Source organism: Barbatula barbatula, assembly GCF_947034865.1.
Source record: "Barbatula barbatula genome assembly, chromosome: 14".
NCBI classification, from domain to species: Eukaryota; Metazoa; Chordata; class Actinopteri; order Cypriniformes; family Nemacheilidae; genus Barbatula; species Barbatula barbatula.
Window position 1 is genome coordinate 22,318,150 of NC_136777.1, and position 18,262 is coordinate 22,336,411.

The window sequence follows — 18,262 nt, forward strand, 5'->3', positions numbered from 1 at the left end:
ACGTACAGGCCTCACGAGGTCGCTACTGCATTTCTGAAGTTGTCATGTCGTAAGTGAATATATTATTATTATAATATGCATATTAAACAAATATGATTATTTGTCATTATTCATCAATTTAAAATATATTGCTTGATACATTTTTCGATAATCTGATATTGTCTGTTATTTTGAAATGTGTCGTTGTTATGTGCAACTTACAATGCAATACATTTGATCAATTTGGATCCAAACCCACAACCTAAACACTAATAAAGTAAGGATATGTTGAACATTATGCCATGTAAGGCCTGTTCAAACAGAACAATAAAAGCATTTCACATATGTAAAAAACACCTATTTTTGGAGATGCTGAGAGACCATTTAACAATGTGTCATCACCATGTTTTATGTTAAGATTTTACACCAAATCCATTGCTAATTTGACTATGTTACAATCGAACGAATTAAAACATGACATTTATCATGAAATTAAATATGGAAGCTCTTATAGGTTACATTGCTCAATATTCTATCTGTATTAACCTTTGTGTGTATGGCATATGCAGCACATTTATTATTAAATGCACATATTAGCTACTCGTATAAATATCGAATACAAATCCATCCCTATCCCTCGATTTTATATATAACATGTTTTTTAGGTCTATACGAGTTTTAGTTCTGAAAAACTGCTAATAAACTGTAAGTCACATGGACACGTGAACTCAAACACTGGCTATTTTCAGAATTTTTTTATTTATTGCTACACTCATTCTTTCCTTAAAAACACATCACAAATGAATTGACTTGTATATCTCATCGAAGATACTAAAATCAACTGGATATATGTGTGGTAACACTACGATAAACACACATAAAATACAAAACTATACATGTAAATTACAGCCTTTCAGTTTCACAAGACCATTATTTATCCAGTGAGAAAGCCACAATGTGAAATGTTTCATCAACTCCACTGATGTTCACTATTTTGACAGTGATTATAAAAGGCATTGACAACACATAAATTATGAAATGAGAATTTAATTCTTCTCTGGGAAACAATTCTTTCAACATATCCAGGCAGACATTTAATCACTTATTATTACAGTAATTATATTAAAAACAGTTGATTCAACACAAGGCTGGTGAAAATAACTTCTAGATTGACTTTATTTGGTTGTTTTTAAGCTTAAATGTGAAAAATAAACAATTTAAAGGAATCAATTTAATATTTAAGAGAAATCACCAAGGGAATAGGGGCAATGTTATTCATGTTCAAGCCAATTCAGTAGTAATGCACTGCAGTTGTATATACTAAAGCCTTCTACAAAGACAAACAATACTATTACTACACTTTAATACACATCCATACAAATATGGTGCAGTAACATCTATAAAGATTCTGGAAATCATTTACTGTTAATGGTGTCTCCACCTCAAGATAGTAAAAGGAGCCAGCTCCCATATTTGTACAAATATCCTATCCAAGAACATATTAGATTTACTGCCAAAACAACAAAATAAAATGTGACGTATCACCGAATGGAAATTTGAGTTGTTATGGGTCAACCTTTGTCAAACCACATAACCAGTACAGAGACGCTTATTGACAGTACATTTATTTTGTGTACATATTTACCATATTTTCCAACAAAATGGCTTTACTTGTTATGAGAGCTGACTGGGATAATGCTGCACATTAAGAAATAATGCGGCATTTTTGTAGTGCAAATTGGGGACAATAATATGCTCATTTCCACTCAGACATCACTTCAGCAAAACATAATTGTACGTTATTGACCAAAGATATCTCTTTGCATTGACCATATTTTATTAGGCAAATAAAAAATGAAAATGTGAGCACTGTCTATGCAGTGGCTCTAGGTGGCAGAGGCATCCTGTACCTTTGAAAAAAGTCAGATTATGAAATACGGGCCTATGCAATAAATGTGTCATAGGGAGCATGTCATTATAGGGACATCAAGCACAGGTGCATGTCAAGGTCTTTCAAAAGAATCAATGTGTTAGAAAGAAGGCCTAAACTAACATGGCAATTTCCCAACATATAAAGCCGCTTAGAAACACTGAAAACATAAAGCCGAATACATACCTGAAAATACACCAGTGGGAAATCTGCCATGTCGGTTTTAGAAAACACAAGCCGACAAGCATAGCACGTATAAATGTAAATAGATCAGCTAGCTCATTCAAGTCATCATACTTTATCATTGCTAAAACATCATGTACATCTGCCTTTTTTGTTATTCAAGTTATAGTTTAAAATCAACTCAAATGTTTTACACGACTACAAAAGATGCAGTAAGCAGAAAAACAACTGTTTGATAATCCAGATGTGACAGATATCAATGTTTATTTGTCAATAAAAGAACAAAATGGGAAACATAAAAAATATTTGCGGCAATAGGTAAAAAGCATACAGCTGTGATTTCACGATGCTACACTGGGGCTAACTTCCTTCCGAAAGGTCACATGACTCGTAGAAACTAGTTTACATTCTTAAAGCCTTCAACATACACTAAATTTACAAAAATCTTACACAACTGCAAAAATCAGCAGCATAGCCCATAACGTGTCATGGTGGTGTTTTTGCACATGGTAAGAGTTTTGCTTTTGCGAGAGCCTCGGTAAACCTAATCCTTGATAAATATTACAAATAGTCTTAAAATGATCCAGATCGTTTATTAAACAACTGCAATAAAAATGAACCTGGGTCGTCTCAATTTCACAATAACTAAATTCAGAAGTGGAATGACTACATAATAGGCCTAAAACATAAATATTCCCTCATCGCTCCTGCAAATTCCTTTTAGGTTCCATCCAACATGGTCCGGGGAGATACAAATGCAACAATATAAAACGTGACATCTTATTCTCAAATCTTCAAGTCATTGTGATGTCATATGCACTTCTTAATGACTTTCATAATATTAAAAGAGGGGTCTTTAGAACAGGGAAATAAAAAGTGCTTATATGCATTGTTATGGATTCCATAATTAGAACCAGCGCAGACACATTCACACATGCGCACACGCACGCATGCACGCCACACACACGCACGCACGCACGCACGCACACACACAACTTGAATGGTGGATTTCAAATCTTGTACAACAGCAGTACAAATGGCAGTAGTTGGAATGATCCGAGATCTAGCGCACACCAATCCATTATGGTTAGCCAACATTTACAGGAACAGATCGGACAAACAAACAAACAAACGAGAAAATAACATCTAAAGGACAAAATGAGTTCGATCTGAGTACTCGTGGCCACTGCTGTGGCGCCCCCTTGTGTCCCGGAGGATGCAATGCACACGCTGTTCCAGCAGAGGGAGTCCTAATGTTCAAACGTGCAGAATCTCCATACGGTAGTCTTCTGTCTCTGTGTACTGCGTAGAGTTTGTGTCCGACTGCGCCGGTCCAAGTGCCTCTTTATTCTCCAAGTTGGGCTCCAGAAGTGAGGGTTTGTCAAAAACGTTCTTTTTACAGGTCTCTGGACGATTCTGCACATATATTACTCTGTTGTAGGCCTTGAGTCTCTTCCACAACAGAATGTAGACCTTGCATTGCACATACATGAACACTAGTCCACCCGTGAAGCCTATGGCCACCACCACCAGCTTGGTCCAAAAAGGCCATTCCAATATTCCTGTATAATAGACAAAGAGGAAATATACATTTATTACATTATTCTTAAGAACGTCTCGCACAATAATGATTCATCCAACATCATCGCATTTTGTTGTATAAATTTATCGCATACACCGTTTAAACACTTATTTCAGGATCCATCATATGCAATGCGATAATATTTCAAATGACCTTAAAGCAACATTACATGCATATGAAGTGATTCTGGAATCACAACACACAAACTAAAACGTTTATGTCAAGCACTATTGGGAAAAATGTGTTATCACATTTCTCCACTATGTCCACTTAAGTTTCAGGTAGGATTTAAAGAGACGGTTCACCCAAAAATTAAAATTCTGTCATCATTTACTCACCCTCTTGTAATTTTAAACCTGTATGATTTTCTTTCTTCCGCAGAACACAAAAGAAGATATGTCAGCGGTACCCATTCACTTCTATTGTACGTACTCAAAAGTCAATGGGTACTGCCGTTGTTCAGTTGCAACCATTCTTCAATATTCCTTCTTTTGAGTTGTGCAGCAGTCATACAGGTTTGAGGCTTGAAAACTTTAATGTTTGGTCTAACTATCACGTTAAAGGCCAGGAATGGATATGGGGCTATGCTTCATGAGATAAACACATCCTTTCAACCTTGACATTTCACCAAAATCATTACAACAGCTTTCATTTTTTTGTCTGAAAAACACAGCGTTCATAACACGAGCCAATTTCCAAAAGAGACGTGTGGAATTCCAAAGGAAATTCAAAGGATTTTTACCGGCGCAGGATGTACCTTTGTACACGCCTTTTGAGTTGTTTACAGTTGCTTGCCAATCTGGCACAGGGCGTTTGTAAATGTCAAGAAAGATCAAGTGTGCGGAAACTGCCAGGTGCTAAATGCTACGGTCTGCTCAAGCACAAGGTCTCTGGCGTGGAATACTGTACTGTTTTCTGTGTCTCCGTATGAGAAGCTGGTGTGCAGCTTTAATCCACCTGACATGATTCACAGAGATTACAGATGTTAGATATGGACACATTGGTCTGCCCTTTTCTTAATCGACATCTTGCTGATTATAATCTGCCCAAATTGCACACAAAGCACAGCTCTGATTGGCCCATTCATTACACTGATAACTACACATTTGTTTGGTCCGTGTCAGTTCGATATTGACGTGGCTGCCGGTTCAAAATTCAATGAAAACATATCACTAGCTGTTGAAATGCTGCACGTGGGGATTTGTTCCAAGCATTACCTTTCTAGTCATCTAGTTTTTTCCGGACATACTTAAGCACAAAAGATTAAAGAAGCAAAAGTGGTCAGACTGTGATAAGTGGCCATCAGGCCTGAAATTGCCTTTGTCGCGCATATTCATGACCGTCCGTATTGGGCAGGAACGCACATTGCATTCGCAACGTGTTCTGGCTGTTAAGGCATTATTGCCTTTTCATCCAGTTGATGTGGCAGAGGTGGGTTGAACCTCCAAACAAATATCTGCCATTATAAGAGAAAAAGAAATAGAGAAAAGAATGATAAATGTAAAAGCCTTTACCTGGTATTCTCCCCGCTGCATGGTTAAAAAGAGTTTGTTACTATTTTGCTATCTGTAAACGGTGAAGCCACTGACACGGGTGGGGGGGGGGTACATGGGGTTGGGATTGTATCTTAGGATCGCTACTCTCTGACTCTTATGCATGAAATAAACATGTTCTGTATATAATGCGCAATATGAGGAATGGATGTGGTCACAACCGGTGCACAGGTTACGTATATATTTGCATGCACTGCGACTTGACAGGTCTGTGCCTTACCATGCGAGATGAAGTCATTTACATTTACATTTATTCATTTGGCAGATGCTTTTATCCAAAGTGACTTACAAGTAGTTTTTTACAGTGACACATTACTGCAGAGCAATCAGGGGTAAGTGTCTTGCTCAAGGGCACTTCAGTCATGACCTGCTGGCACTGAGATTAGAACCAGTAACCTTCTGATCACAAGCCCAATGCTCTAACCACCAGGCCACAACTGACCCCTGATGTCAATGGCGGAACCATGGTAACAGCGATCAAAGACCTCCCTAAAAGCTACGGTTCTCGAACAATGAAGTGCGTTTTGAATGGGCTCTTAATGTCACTAGTGCCTACGGTACCATCAGCACAAGGGTCATGGTCAGCAATAAAACTTCTAAAGGATGTGGACAATGATCCTGGCAAGCGGCGTTTTACCTAAGCGCGTGTTGGCACCGAACACAAACCAAACGATATGGCGAGAGAAATGATTTGAAAGTTAACTTCACTGGGAACGGACCTACTTTCCGTCAAATAGAATAAAATGTGTTCAATGCAACGCCTACAGTGAGTTACGTTTCGTTTCAAAGAGAGGTGGGTGGTGGACATAATGGACACAGTCTAATGAACACAATAATGAACAGTCGGCAGTCAGAGAGCTGATGAGCTCCATACGCAACAGAACAATCCCGGTGGAAGGAGTGTGTTATGATGGAAAGCGGGCCGTAGGGAAGCAAGCACGCGGTGTTGAATGAGGAAGTAGTGGCGGTAGTACTGGATTGGCTGAGGAGAGGGAGTGGGCGGAGCTAACCTTGTTTGATCTCCTCGGCTGTGCGATCAATCAGGACGTAAAGCGACCAGACCACGCAGGTGATGGCGATTACGTGGAAAGTGACGGAGCACATGATCTTTCTCCTCTCACTGGCTGTCATCTGAAGCTTCTCCCACTGCAGAGGCACAAAGAGAAACAGAGAGATTAAAAATGCTTTTTTATCTTTAACTGCTGATGTCAAATAATGATTTTCATGACTGTAAGCAAAAAGTCAAGCACAAACATAACTGTTGGTCCGGCCTTTCTGCATAATAAAGAATTTATGCGTTTCTTGGAGTTCTCTTTTCAGACAGGTCTCTACAAGACATGTGACTCGAAATCTAGCTCATGTTTAACAACTGCTTTTACCAGATTAACAATAAATTGGTGCCAACAATTATCTTGCATTTCAATGCAATAGAGTTTTAATCAAATAAAACTGTAAAAGTGTAATGTGATGATATTTGGATGTGTCATTCAGAATGGGAAAAGACCGGCGGAGCTGTAGAGCCGACCATTTGTTTCTATACATACACAAGCAGTCAAAAGTTTGTTTCATAGTTAGTTTCAATTTTATATGTCAAGATGTCAGTGACAAATGGTACGTAGAAATGCTTGAAGTGAGGCTCAGGTATTCTACGAATGAAAAATGCGACAAAAGAAATGGTGAAACAGATGTAGGATAAAGAAGTGATTTGAGAAAGTATGTTTGGACGTATCTGACAGATTTTTGTTTGTAAAAGTTGGAGTGGATGGTAAAGTCAAAGCAGTGTACTATTTATTACTCTGTTCTAAGGGAGGGTTCTCAGTATGCTTTTTTGTTTCCTCCATCCTCCATCCTCCATCCTATGACCTGGAAACCGATCAAGCTGCAGCCATCTTGAAGGACATCTCAAATGGCGCTGCGAGGAGTCGAAGAGCGGGGAAACTTTCTTACGTGTCATGAGCGAGGACACACTATCCTTTGTGTTCCTTTGCAGAAGCGCTTTATCGACTAAACCTGATTTACATATACATTCTCCTCAAATCATACATAAACACATATAAATGCCATAATGAAGTGTTTATGTCATTGTGATTGTAGACCTATTTCAGACAGGACATTTGATATATAAGTATACAACACATATTTGACATATTTCATTTTTTTTTGCACCTTTTAAGCGTGTTTTAATTGTATATATGATATATAGGAGGATGTGAAAGTGTACATTTAATTTATATTGTGCAAACTGTACTGTCATCATTAACTGACCGTGCTTTGAAGTGATGCTAAAGAGAGCGAGAATATGCCATTTCAGTGGCTTCAACACCTGTGTACAAGTGTCGTTTCTTAAGGGGTGGAGCTAAGACGCGAGGAAAGGAAGTGAAGAAAGGAAAGGATGCATCCTAATTCTGTTAAAAAGATCCCAGAATGCACCTCATCAATATAGCTCAAATAATGACCAGAGATGTCAAACAGTGACTATTTTAAAGAACCTTCAATATTAGACTTCGATTAGATTTTGAACATTTTAGTTCAATAAAAAAGATCTATATTTTCTCCTGCTATTTGAATGACTACAGTGTATTATTAGATCTACAACTTGACACATTTTAGAATGATGGACGTATCAGTTGATGTGTCCAAACTTATGTCTAATGCATTTTCTCATTATTATTCATTGTAAAACCTGGTAAAAGCCATTTAAATGAGCAGAAAACATGCTGAAAATGGGCATACCTAATTGTGAAGAACTGAAGTGTACATTTAGTCTCTCTGTAAACATGACACCTCGACTATTTTTGTTTTGAATAATTCATCACATGGTGGCCCTATAACAGGTTCTGAGAAAACGAGACACCAAGAAGACTGCACCTTCCATAGCAAACATAAAAAAACTCATGGATTGACATTCAAATGTCCGCACAATAAGTATTTGACAACATTCAAAAGTACATATAACCCATTCAAGAGAGGAATAAAACACATTATTTCTAGCTAATATGATCAAATACAATTTGTACAGGAAATACATTCAAGATTGTAACTAGGTTAATAGTCAGTTTGTACTGGCTAAACAGACAGACAGCACGACTGTCACGCTGACCATAATGTTTGTTTATGTAACTTGCAGACACCTGGGAACAAGTCTCGCTGAAGCCGTGAGCAATCAAGCATCATCTCTATGGTGACACTGAGGTTGTCCGAGAGATGGCCTATTTAAAGGCCCATTTGAGATGCACTGCATCAGAAATTTAATTAACAGGAAGCAGTGGACAAAAAGACTGAACGCAGATGGGTCTGGACTTTCATCATGTTCGTGCCACTCAAAAACAATTCATTAGAACAATTAATTATAAAAACCTCCCGCAGGAGATGTGGACAAACTTGTTTCAGTCATCTCCACGGACAGAGTGCTTTTCATCTATTGATAAAACCGTCCCCGCGTAAAATCAATGTAGCGTGACTTCTGTGACTTTTTTATGTGGCCTAAGATGCAATACTGCTTACATAAAACTGGCAATCAAATAAAACTGTATTCCATAATTAGTTTATTAGCAAATTATGTTTATTATTGATACTAAATAATTAAAGTCGTGTTGTTTGTTGGCAATAACTTTGCACATTAAAACCAGAATCAACACTACATTATAAAACCGAGTATTTGATTTTACAATTGTTATAAAAAGCATCTGCAAGCATATACTGTAAAAAACAAATAGATGACATCATTCGCAAATGTTTATGTTGATTGTGGGTTACTGCTGCAATTTCTGTTTCCACGGTAACAGGACATCTCTGAATGGTAAATCTCTTGTCAGCTTCTTCAATAAGAAATCAGCAGTAACTGATGATGTTTAGCTCTACAGAAGAATATTGTATTGCTTAACAACATTAAGGTCATGGCTGGTCTTTATTAAAAAGAAAAACCTGTTTTGCAAGAAGGACGTGTGCGTACGTGTGTATGTGTGTATAGACCAATATGGAAGACGTAAACCACTACACAAACGTTTGAACAAATAACAAATAGAAAACCTTTAGGACACTTATAACAGAATCAAAATGTTAAACGGATATCTTTGAAATGACCACTTACCATGTGGGGTGACAAATAATATCAATAATGATTTTTGTGGCTAAAATATGAATTTCTGATACAGAATGTTTATTTTGTATTTATGTGTACACCACATTTCTAATGCTTGAATAACTGCAATAGATTATTTAGATTATTTAGATTTTAAAATTGGATTGTCGAAAAATCTTGGCAATGCATATGTGAAATGCAAAACAAATTATAATGAAACTGGAGCTGCTTCTGGACCAATGTCTACCAGTGGTGTATATTACATATTTGTTTTGACTGTCTTAAAACAAAACAATTGAAACATCAAAGTTCAAACCAAACCCTTGACTACAGATATTTATCCAGCACTGTAAGTGTATTCACCTTGCGGAGGGGCTTGAGTTTGGTCTCCATAATGAAGTTATATTTACACAGTTCACAGCAGCGTGTGTCTGAGCTCTTGATCCACTGTTGCAGGCAGGACTGATGGACAAACCGCAGACTTCCGGTACAGTGGCAGGGTGTTATCAACGGGCTCTCATCATCCCCCTCACAGTGACAAATCCTACAGTTTATTTACAGATGGAGAGAGAGAGAGAGAGAGACAATGTGTTATCCTCCTATAACCACTCCAAAGCAAACCAACCCAACACTGTTCATCAAGGTTAGAAGTGCCAAATGAGAGTGAGAAATGGCTTTGGTGAGTAAATAAACATGAGTTACTATAATATATGATTTAGGGTGCAGTTGACTAAACAAGCTGTGACTATATGTTGGGCATATAATGTTTTTTCCTCCACGAATGAAGTCATAACAAAAAAAAGTTACAATGTGTTTGTTTTGTGGCAGGTGGTGCTTCAAAATGACATTGTGATTAATGGTACAATTCTGCTGTTACACAATGAACAGTGTTGTTTCTCAATCCTGTGGGAAAAACAGCTAGATAATTCCATCTTCATAATAACAAAAAAATGCTAAAATGATGGCTGGTAGAAATAGTTTAGTCAATTTACTCATCATTGGTAGGTGTGGCAAAATGTCATTTTATCCCTGGCTCTACTTCTGAAGTGATCCCATTTTGTGCCCTAAAAATGTCACATGTCTGAGAACCAGTATTCAGATAAGCACTACACATGCATGCATCCAACTCTTTACTGGAAGATTTATGCAAAGTAATGTCTTACAAAAACACAAACAGAATCTACAGAAGCACCTAAGCACCGAACTTTAAATCACTCCAGCAATAGCTGTCTACAGTCAGGGCAAGAGAGGGTGGATTTGTTGAGGGTGTTCAGAGGGAGATAAGCCACAAAAAGAAAAAGACAGAAAGAGTGTACAGTAGTAGGAGGGAAGGAATTCATCTAGAAATGAAAAAGCAGGCAACATTTTTCAAAATGAAATGTACTTTTGACAAACATCTTTAAAATGATGTTCACTTACATCGGATAAAGATTCCAGTCGCTTCAGCGGCCTAGAAAAATAATGTTTTGCTCTATATAGGGTGGGCTGCGAATACATTGAGGCCGCTGTTTTGGTATCACAAGACTATATGGGCAATCTCCCAGCTTTTACAATACAGATAGGTCAGATTTACATTTTTGGTGGTTAAAATACCCATGTTAGGTCTCTCTTAAAAGTATTTTTTGGTTTTTAAAGCATACTTTTTCATATGTCAGATAAGTGAATTGTAACATCCATAACAGAACTGTCACATCCTTAACTGTCCATATTCCTCATACATGGGCACAAGAAAATGAAAAAACATTTTGTGGTTTATGAAGAGTTATCTCTTCTCCATTTGTTGGGTATTTTGCTTCTTGTTTCTTAAACAACAGGGACACCAAAGCAATAGAAATTACGACTGACACCATACATCTGAAACACAAGGGCTTAAGTACAGAGAACTTAACAAGATGACAAGGCACACCTGGGGAAGACTAATTAACACCAAAAACTACAACAGACTACAAAACACATGACACGGACAGGAAGTAGCTGAAAATCCAACATGACGGGGAAACATAGACTCGGTTTGTGACAGAGCCCCCCTCTTAAGATCGGGATCGGCTTCCAGATGCTCACAAGAAGTCCAGGAGGGTGGTGGAGCACAGAGGCGGCCATGATGGCTGGAGGCTCTGGTCTGGCGGCCATCTTGCGAGCGGGCACTGGACTGGTGGTCATGTTGTGAATGGGTTATGTGCTATCGAACATCTTGTGACCGGGCTCTGGTGATGCTGCCATTTTGCCCGGGCTGGCCACCATTAATGTGGAGCACGCAGGCTGCCATGCTAGGGTTGGGTTCTTGGCCAACAGAGCCTGAGGACAACTGCCCCTTCCCAAAAAATTTTGTTGGAACCTCCTCCTCCACCGAGGACCATAACTGATGAGTTTATGTTTGTAAAAGTCAATGAGTCGACAACAAAATAAATCAATCAGCATAAAATCCAGGAGGTTGGAGGTGATGGCAATGTCCAAAAAAACCTTAATGTGATAATCAAGGGTGAGAGATCCTTGGGGAAGGCGGACAAGGGCAACTGCTGGATCCATAGTGGTCAGTTATTTTGTAACTAAATATTCAACATGACAGGGGAAACATACCCTGTGTCTCGATCAGCTCCCTTTCTCCAGAGGTCGTGAATCAGCATATCGTGTGCACAGGTTCGGGCACTGGTAAGGACACATTGGGACACTGTTCCCTTATTTTCCAATGACGTGACTGCTTAAGCACATTGTGATACTTCAAAGCTGGTTTCAATTAACAACCGGCAAAATCTACATCCGTCTTTATTTTTTCAAAGACTGGTTGAAGTACATATGAGAAACGCTTAAATTATTCTATAACATATCCTTGCATTCATTCGGTCGATTATTACATTTAACTGTTAAGTAGATTGTGCTTCCATGTCAGAGTCAAGGAGGCTTTACAAACTAAATGACCAGGATAATGACCATTTTCAGACATGTCTGATCCAGTCGAGGCTCTACAAGATTAGCACACGCACCAGACAAAGAGAAAAACGCAGCCTGTCACATCTCCATCAGCTGACCACAGGCTTTACAGACGATCTGAACTCGGTCCATGATAATTTCCTCAAGACGCCTTAATGGACTTCTTTTTTGATCACTAGTTTGTCTGACTGCAATAGAACAGATTATATTAGTCTTTTATTCTCTCTAATGTTAGTTTGAATCTGCATTAAGCCTGATTGCTTTGGATTAATTCCTATTACATTTAACACAGTCTAAACAAGTCTTGAACAGAAAAGCTTGTGTTATCACATCTGGCTGTCAAACCTATTTTGGTTCTAACTGCTTTAGTTCTCTTTTTTTTAAGAATACACACATGGTTGCCATGCGTGCTGTTTGTCCCAAGTAAACATGTGTCTTTGGCATGGGTCAAGACACCTGAGTTTGCTTTGCGGCTGATCTCAAAGCCTGGCTATTCCAACTTTGTTTTAAACCAATAAGCTTTGCTAACTGATCCCTAAATGTCAGCTATTTTAAGGGAATGTGTTTTCAAAGCACTGTATGAGAGTGGTAATACATGTGGGAAGAAACCTCAGCCCACATTTAACAAGGATGCAAACAATCGATACGACACAAGACGTCTGGTGAAGCTCAGGCAATGTGTTAAGCAATGAGTTCTTCACAGAAACAATTAAAGATTGTTGTTTGAAGGGATATTTCTTCCCCCCCCAAAACCTGTCATGTTGTTCAAAACATGTAGTTTAAATCTGTTCATGACCCCTTTTTCTGTGCAACACAAAAGAAGATATTCGAGAAATGTCTCAGTGGTTTTGTGTCCATACAATTGAAGTCAATGGGGTCCAATGTTTTTTGGTCAACAACGTTTTTCCAAATATCTTGTTTTGTATTCTGCAGAAGAGAGAAAGTCATACAGGTTTGGAATGACATGAGGGCAAGTCAATAATTTTAGGTTTAAACAATTTTCAAACAAAGATACTATCTATGTCTATATACTCCCTATGCCTACAAGCCATAATAACTGCATGGTAGAGGTCTTCTCGGGTCCAAATATCTTTACCCGACCCGAAATGACCCGAATCACTTTTTACCCGAACCCGAGACAGACCCGATAACGTTTTTATTTTAAAGCCCCGACCCGAGACAGACCCGATAACGTTAGACCCGAGTCCGACCCATCGTATATGTTTTTTAAACCCGACTAGACCTGAATGTAAACCGACGTGTATTAATGAAATTGATATGAAATGAACACGTTGATCCTCTTGTTTTGCTCTGGCAAATTGCGCAAACTAAGGCTAAATGGGTTGTGAATCAAATCTAAATAAGTGACGACATGGCAACCACTCGCGCGAACATTCTGTCTCAACAATGTGTCCCAAACCGCGTAGTACTGAAATGTGCGCGTCTTTTAATATCTACTTCTGGCCGCCTGGTGGAAGTATGTTTTTCCTGAATACGATGGTAACTACATCGAGTGCAAACCCCTGCAGCGTTGGAAACTTCGGGATTTCAATTCTAAGGTGATTTCAGATCACCGCGACTTTCTGAAGATTTGCGTGGCTTTCAACCGATCGGCTGAGGGTTGGAGGAGAGTTGGTAACTACACGCACACACACAAGTGACGCGCTGTTATTGTACAGGATAGTTCGGGTCTTCCTCGGGTCAATTAAGCAAAACAATTTTACTTTATATTACCCGAGACCCGAAGACACTAATAATATACCCGACCCGTGTCCGAAGCTCCCGTGAATCTTTTAGACCCGAACCCGCTCGGGTCTCGGGCCGGACCTCGGGTTTTCGGATCTGAGTGGACCCGTGAAGACCTCTACTGCATGGGGACTTGAAAAATACATCTTGAAAGATGTCAGAATGAATTTCACATGTGTTGAACAAAATTTGTCATAATCAAATGTTCTTCAAAACTAGTTTTTATTCCTTAGCTTGCTGCTGGCGAGCCGCAGCTCTAAGTCAATTTCATACCTCATCAATTAGAATAATTGTTTCCCGAGGCTTCTATGTAGCCCCGCAGATAAATATAGATAAAACCATGGTTATTTCTCCCGGTCTCAATTCTCAGAGCCAGAGAGCCACAGGCTAACGGTCATCAGATCTCAGTCTCTGTTCTGCCTCACTAAACACGGCTGATCTACACGGTTCTAAGAGCTAAATGCAAGTAAATGCATGTTCATTATCGACTGGACATCGACTACTACAAATCTCAAAGGATATCTGCTTGGACTATCCATGACAGTGGCGCAACACTATATCTACAGTATCATTATTACTCTAAAACATCAGTTCCCAACAGGGGGTCCCGGCCCAAAAGTGAGCCTCAGCGAGCTCTGTGGGGGGTCGTGTCATATTTTGAGAAGTGTTAAGCAGTGAGCATTAAGGAGAACATTCATATTACATTATCAAATTTTATCCATGATCCCTGGCTGACCAAAGAATTGACAAATTTGCAATACGTCCTCCACAAAGCAGAGTCCCACTGCTTCGCCTACAGCAGCTGATAGTAATGACACAGGCATACTGGACCCAGGTGAGGAAGCTCCCACCAATTCGGGTCACAGTTTTGGAAGTACTAGCAAAACTGGAAAAACGTAAGGCCGGAAATACCAAGATAGTTACCTGAACTATGGTTTTATTGCATTTTCTCGTTGCAAAGAGTCCCTGCCACAGTGCATTATCTGCGCCAAAGTCCTCGCTTACGAATGCATGAGGCCGTCCAAATTAATGAGACATTTTTTTACAGACAGATTTTCATCCTCAATACCGCGACAAGACCAGGGCATTTTATGAGCGCAAGGCAAAAGAATTGACACACTCCCAAAATGAGATGAGGGAAGTCACAGCTACTGATAAGAAATTTAATCTAAAATATCGTATACAGTTGTGTAAAAAATCGGCAAAAAATAAAGAAAGTGCATAAAATTGCAGAAACTTGGATTTTGACATGAGCAACTGAGATTGTCAAGAAATTATTTGGAGAAGATACAACAAAACAATTGGCTAAGATGCCATTATTAAATGATATGGTCAAACGTCGAATTGCAACAATTGCAGAAGATGTGAGGGGTCAGCTTTCAGCGAGACTTCATTGTAATAACTTCGCACTTCAAATAGATGAGTCTAATTCAAATAAAGCCAATTTATAAGCTACTCATATAGGCTTATATTTCTTTATTACAAATGGCCTACGGATGATTTGGTTTTTGTATTTTAAATATTATACTGTATATAGGCTATTATTTTTGCATAAATATATCTGCTAATAGTAATAAACATACCGTTTGTTTGAAAACAAATGTTTTTGTCATCCTTGCTGCAAGCTTACAAGAGGGATAATATCATTATATGTGTAGGGGAGCCCTAAAATATTTTCTTGGAAAAAAAGGGGGTCTCAGACAAAAAAGGTTGGGAACCACTGCTCTAAAAGACTTGATGACAGTGTTCATCTGCCAGATGTGTTTGTATGACCATTAAATTACCATATGTACATGGAAGCATATTGGGGAGTCGCAAGTGGGGGCCAGAAGGTGACTGAGTACATAGGGCCCTGGCATGTGAGGGGCTTGAATTTCAAGTTGTAAATGCCTCACACAAGCACAGCACGCATGCAACAGCGAACTGCACAATAGGTTGTATGAGTGAAGTGGAATAGACTCACATCGCAGGTGAAAGTTTTCTGTTATCACTCCGCTAGAGATGTGTGTATTCCGCTCCAGGTTTTCCATTTCCAGCCTACAGTCTGTGTTCACTGACTTTAAATAATGAATGGTTATATTGTAGCCTACACTACAGGACATCAACGCACACAGAACCCCGCTCTTGATCTGTCATTTACAATGTGAAACTTTACTGTGAATGTAAACGTGTGTAGTTTTGTTTCAATAATCGAAGCGTTTAAAAAACAATATAGAAATACATATACTGAAATCGAATAAATAAAATAATTAAATAGAAAAACTAAATGAATTAAGAAACACTGTTGGCCTACTGGTTAATTTTCCTCCTCATGCTACTTATAACTGATAACAAAATAGCCTATATTTTGATAGACCTACACTTTCAAAAGTTTGCATGACTTCTTTTACTGATGAAAATACAAAGAATAAGTCATATTATTATCACTGGGTTTTCTGTCACATTACTGCAAACACGCAGGTGTGAATCGGTCTCTGGCAGACTGCCAGCCCTAAACACGCAACTTACTCTTCCACACATTAATCTATAATACTGACATCTCCACCCACGCATGAGTCTTGTTATTGATCGCTAATAGCAGAGTAATGGAAGCGATCACGCTGCTAATGTGGAACACAGTCACAGTTTCACAGCACACAAGCTCTAACAGGAAGGAGAAACAGGGAAACTGGAAATGAATATCCAGGTGGGGATTGTAACGGGACTACGAAGATCAATCACTTCAGAGGTGAAGTCCATGGGTAAAGGGAGCGAGTAAACCCCACCAACCTGCAGAAATCCCCAGATAGAGAGTAGGGCGAGAGCGGGCCATTTTTCTCGGACAGCAGGGAGGAGCACTGATCCAGGTCGCTGTCTTCCTCAAGGGAACATAGAGGAGCCCTCAACCCCTCCACCTTGAGCTTCCGTCGGGACAAGTCCTCCTCAAACACCTCATCGTCTCCCATTTCCTCCATGCAACCACACTCACTGACCTCCAGCAGGGCGCTGGATGATTTGGGGATGTGCAGACGTGAGGTGTAACTACCCATCTCGGACACCTGTAGACTCGCTGTTGTGGGCGAGCGGGTGAAGGGTAAGATGAAACGCAGGAAGTTGGAGCTTCTCTGAAGATCTAATTGGGGAGGAGCGGGGGGAACCAGACAGTGCTCGGGCCCTGTGCTGGAGATGTGTTTGTAGTTGTTGAGGAATGATGGAGGAGAGTGGGCTTTGATGTGGTCATCCTGCATGAGCTTCTCTGGTCCCAGCTCGCCGTCTGAACACGTGCGGTCTATAAACTGAAATCCGCTGTGTAGACTGTCCATCCTTTGACCGACGTCATTCAGAGACTTTGAGAATTTGAGACTGCCAGCCTCTGGTTTCAAGTTGACTGATGGTTTGAGGAGGGACAGCCATTCGGTGCCAAATAAGGTCTTATATTTGGGCTTGGTGGGAGAGTCTGTGCAGAGTGTTGTCATGGTGACACTCTGGGATGCTGAGCTTCTACTATTCGAGTTCAGCATCACTATAGTTGCCTGTAATGACCTCTGTGTGCCCCAATCCTGAACGGGGTCATTAGAACTGCATACGAAACCAGAAATATGGAGGAGAAAAAGAGAGAGGAGTGCAGAAACAGAGATGGGAAGAGAAAAAAAAGAGATGTAAAGAGACATGCAACATGCATTAGAGAACAAACAATAAAAGGCTGCAAAAAGAAAGATTGGAGGAAATGAGAGGAAGGTGGTTGGAAGTTCTGAATATAGTAACAACCCAGTCACTTTTGAAGAAACGGCTCACCCAAAATGAACAATTCTGTCAGCATTTACTTGTCTTTGTGTTGCAGCACTTGTATACTACTATCAAAGCTTTCTAAAGTCATTCAGTCGCTTTGTGTGACAGATCCCCAAGTCAGGCTTTTGTGGTGCCTAGGTTGGCATCCCACTGTTTCTATGAGCTGTCGTTTCAAGAACTCAAGAGCTCAAAGAATTGCTCCTTCGGCTGGAGTTTGATTGACAGGCGACCTTACCAATCATAATGCCGATAATATACGCTTCCCAATTTGTCTGACAATCAAACCATAGAGTTTAACCGTCTTCACGATTGTTGCTGGCCGTCACACTGTACGGACATGATCCCAGCTAAAAGTCATGTCACTGTGGAATCTTAGCTGTCATAATGTACAACAATAAAGACTTCTTAGAACAGACTTTTACAAGAAGACTTGTCAAGAGTTTTATCTCAGAGACTGACTGTCACATGAGCCGCGCTGAAGGACTGCATCTCATCAACACTGCCAGAATTTT

General features: G+C 39.5%; 1 protein-coding gene across 6 annotated transcripts in view; it reads right to left on the reverse strand.

The window, feature by feature from the left end:
• Positions 1-722: 722 nt before the first annotated feature.
• Positions 723-18,262, reverse strand: part of marchf8 (membrane-associated ring finger (C3HC4) 8) — an 82,154-nt gene continuing 64,614 nt past the window's right edge. For 3 of the 6 annotated variants that reach the window (XM_079473163.1, XM_079473164.1, XM_079473165.1), the window contains exons 5-7: positions 9,672-9,852; positions 6,238-6,373; positions 723-3,654 (exon numbers count right to left, since the gene is read on the reverse strand). In XM_079473163.1, coding sequence (XP_079329289.1) covers positions 3,350-3,654; positions 6,238-6,373; positions 9,672-9,852 — 622 coding nt within the window. In that variant the 3' untranslated portion in view covers positions 723-3,349. Of the gene's footprint in view, positions 3,655-4,583; positions 4,632-5,188; positions 5,204-6,237; positions 6,374-9,671; positions 9,853-16,751; positions 17,541-18,262 lie in introns of all 6 variants that reach the window. The other 3 variants (XM_079473160.1, XM_079473161.1, XM_079473162.1) reach the window with 2 other exon arrangements.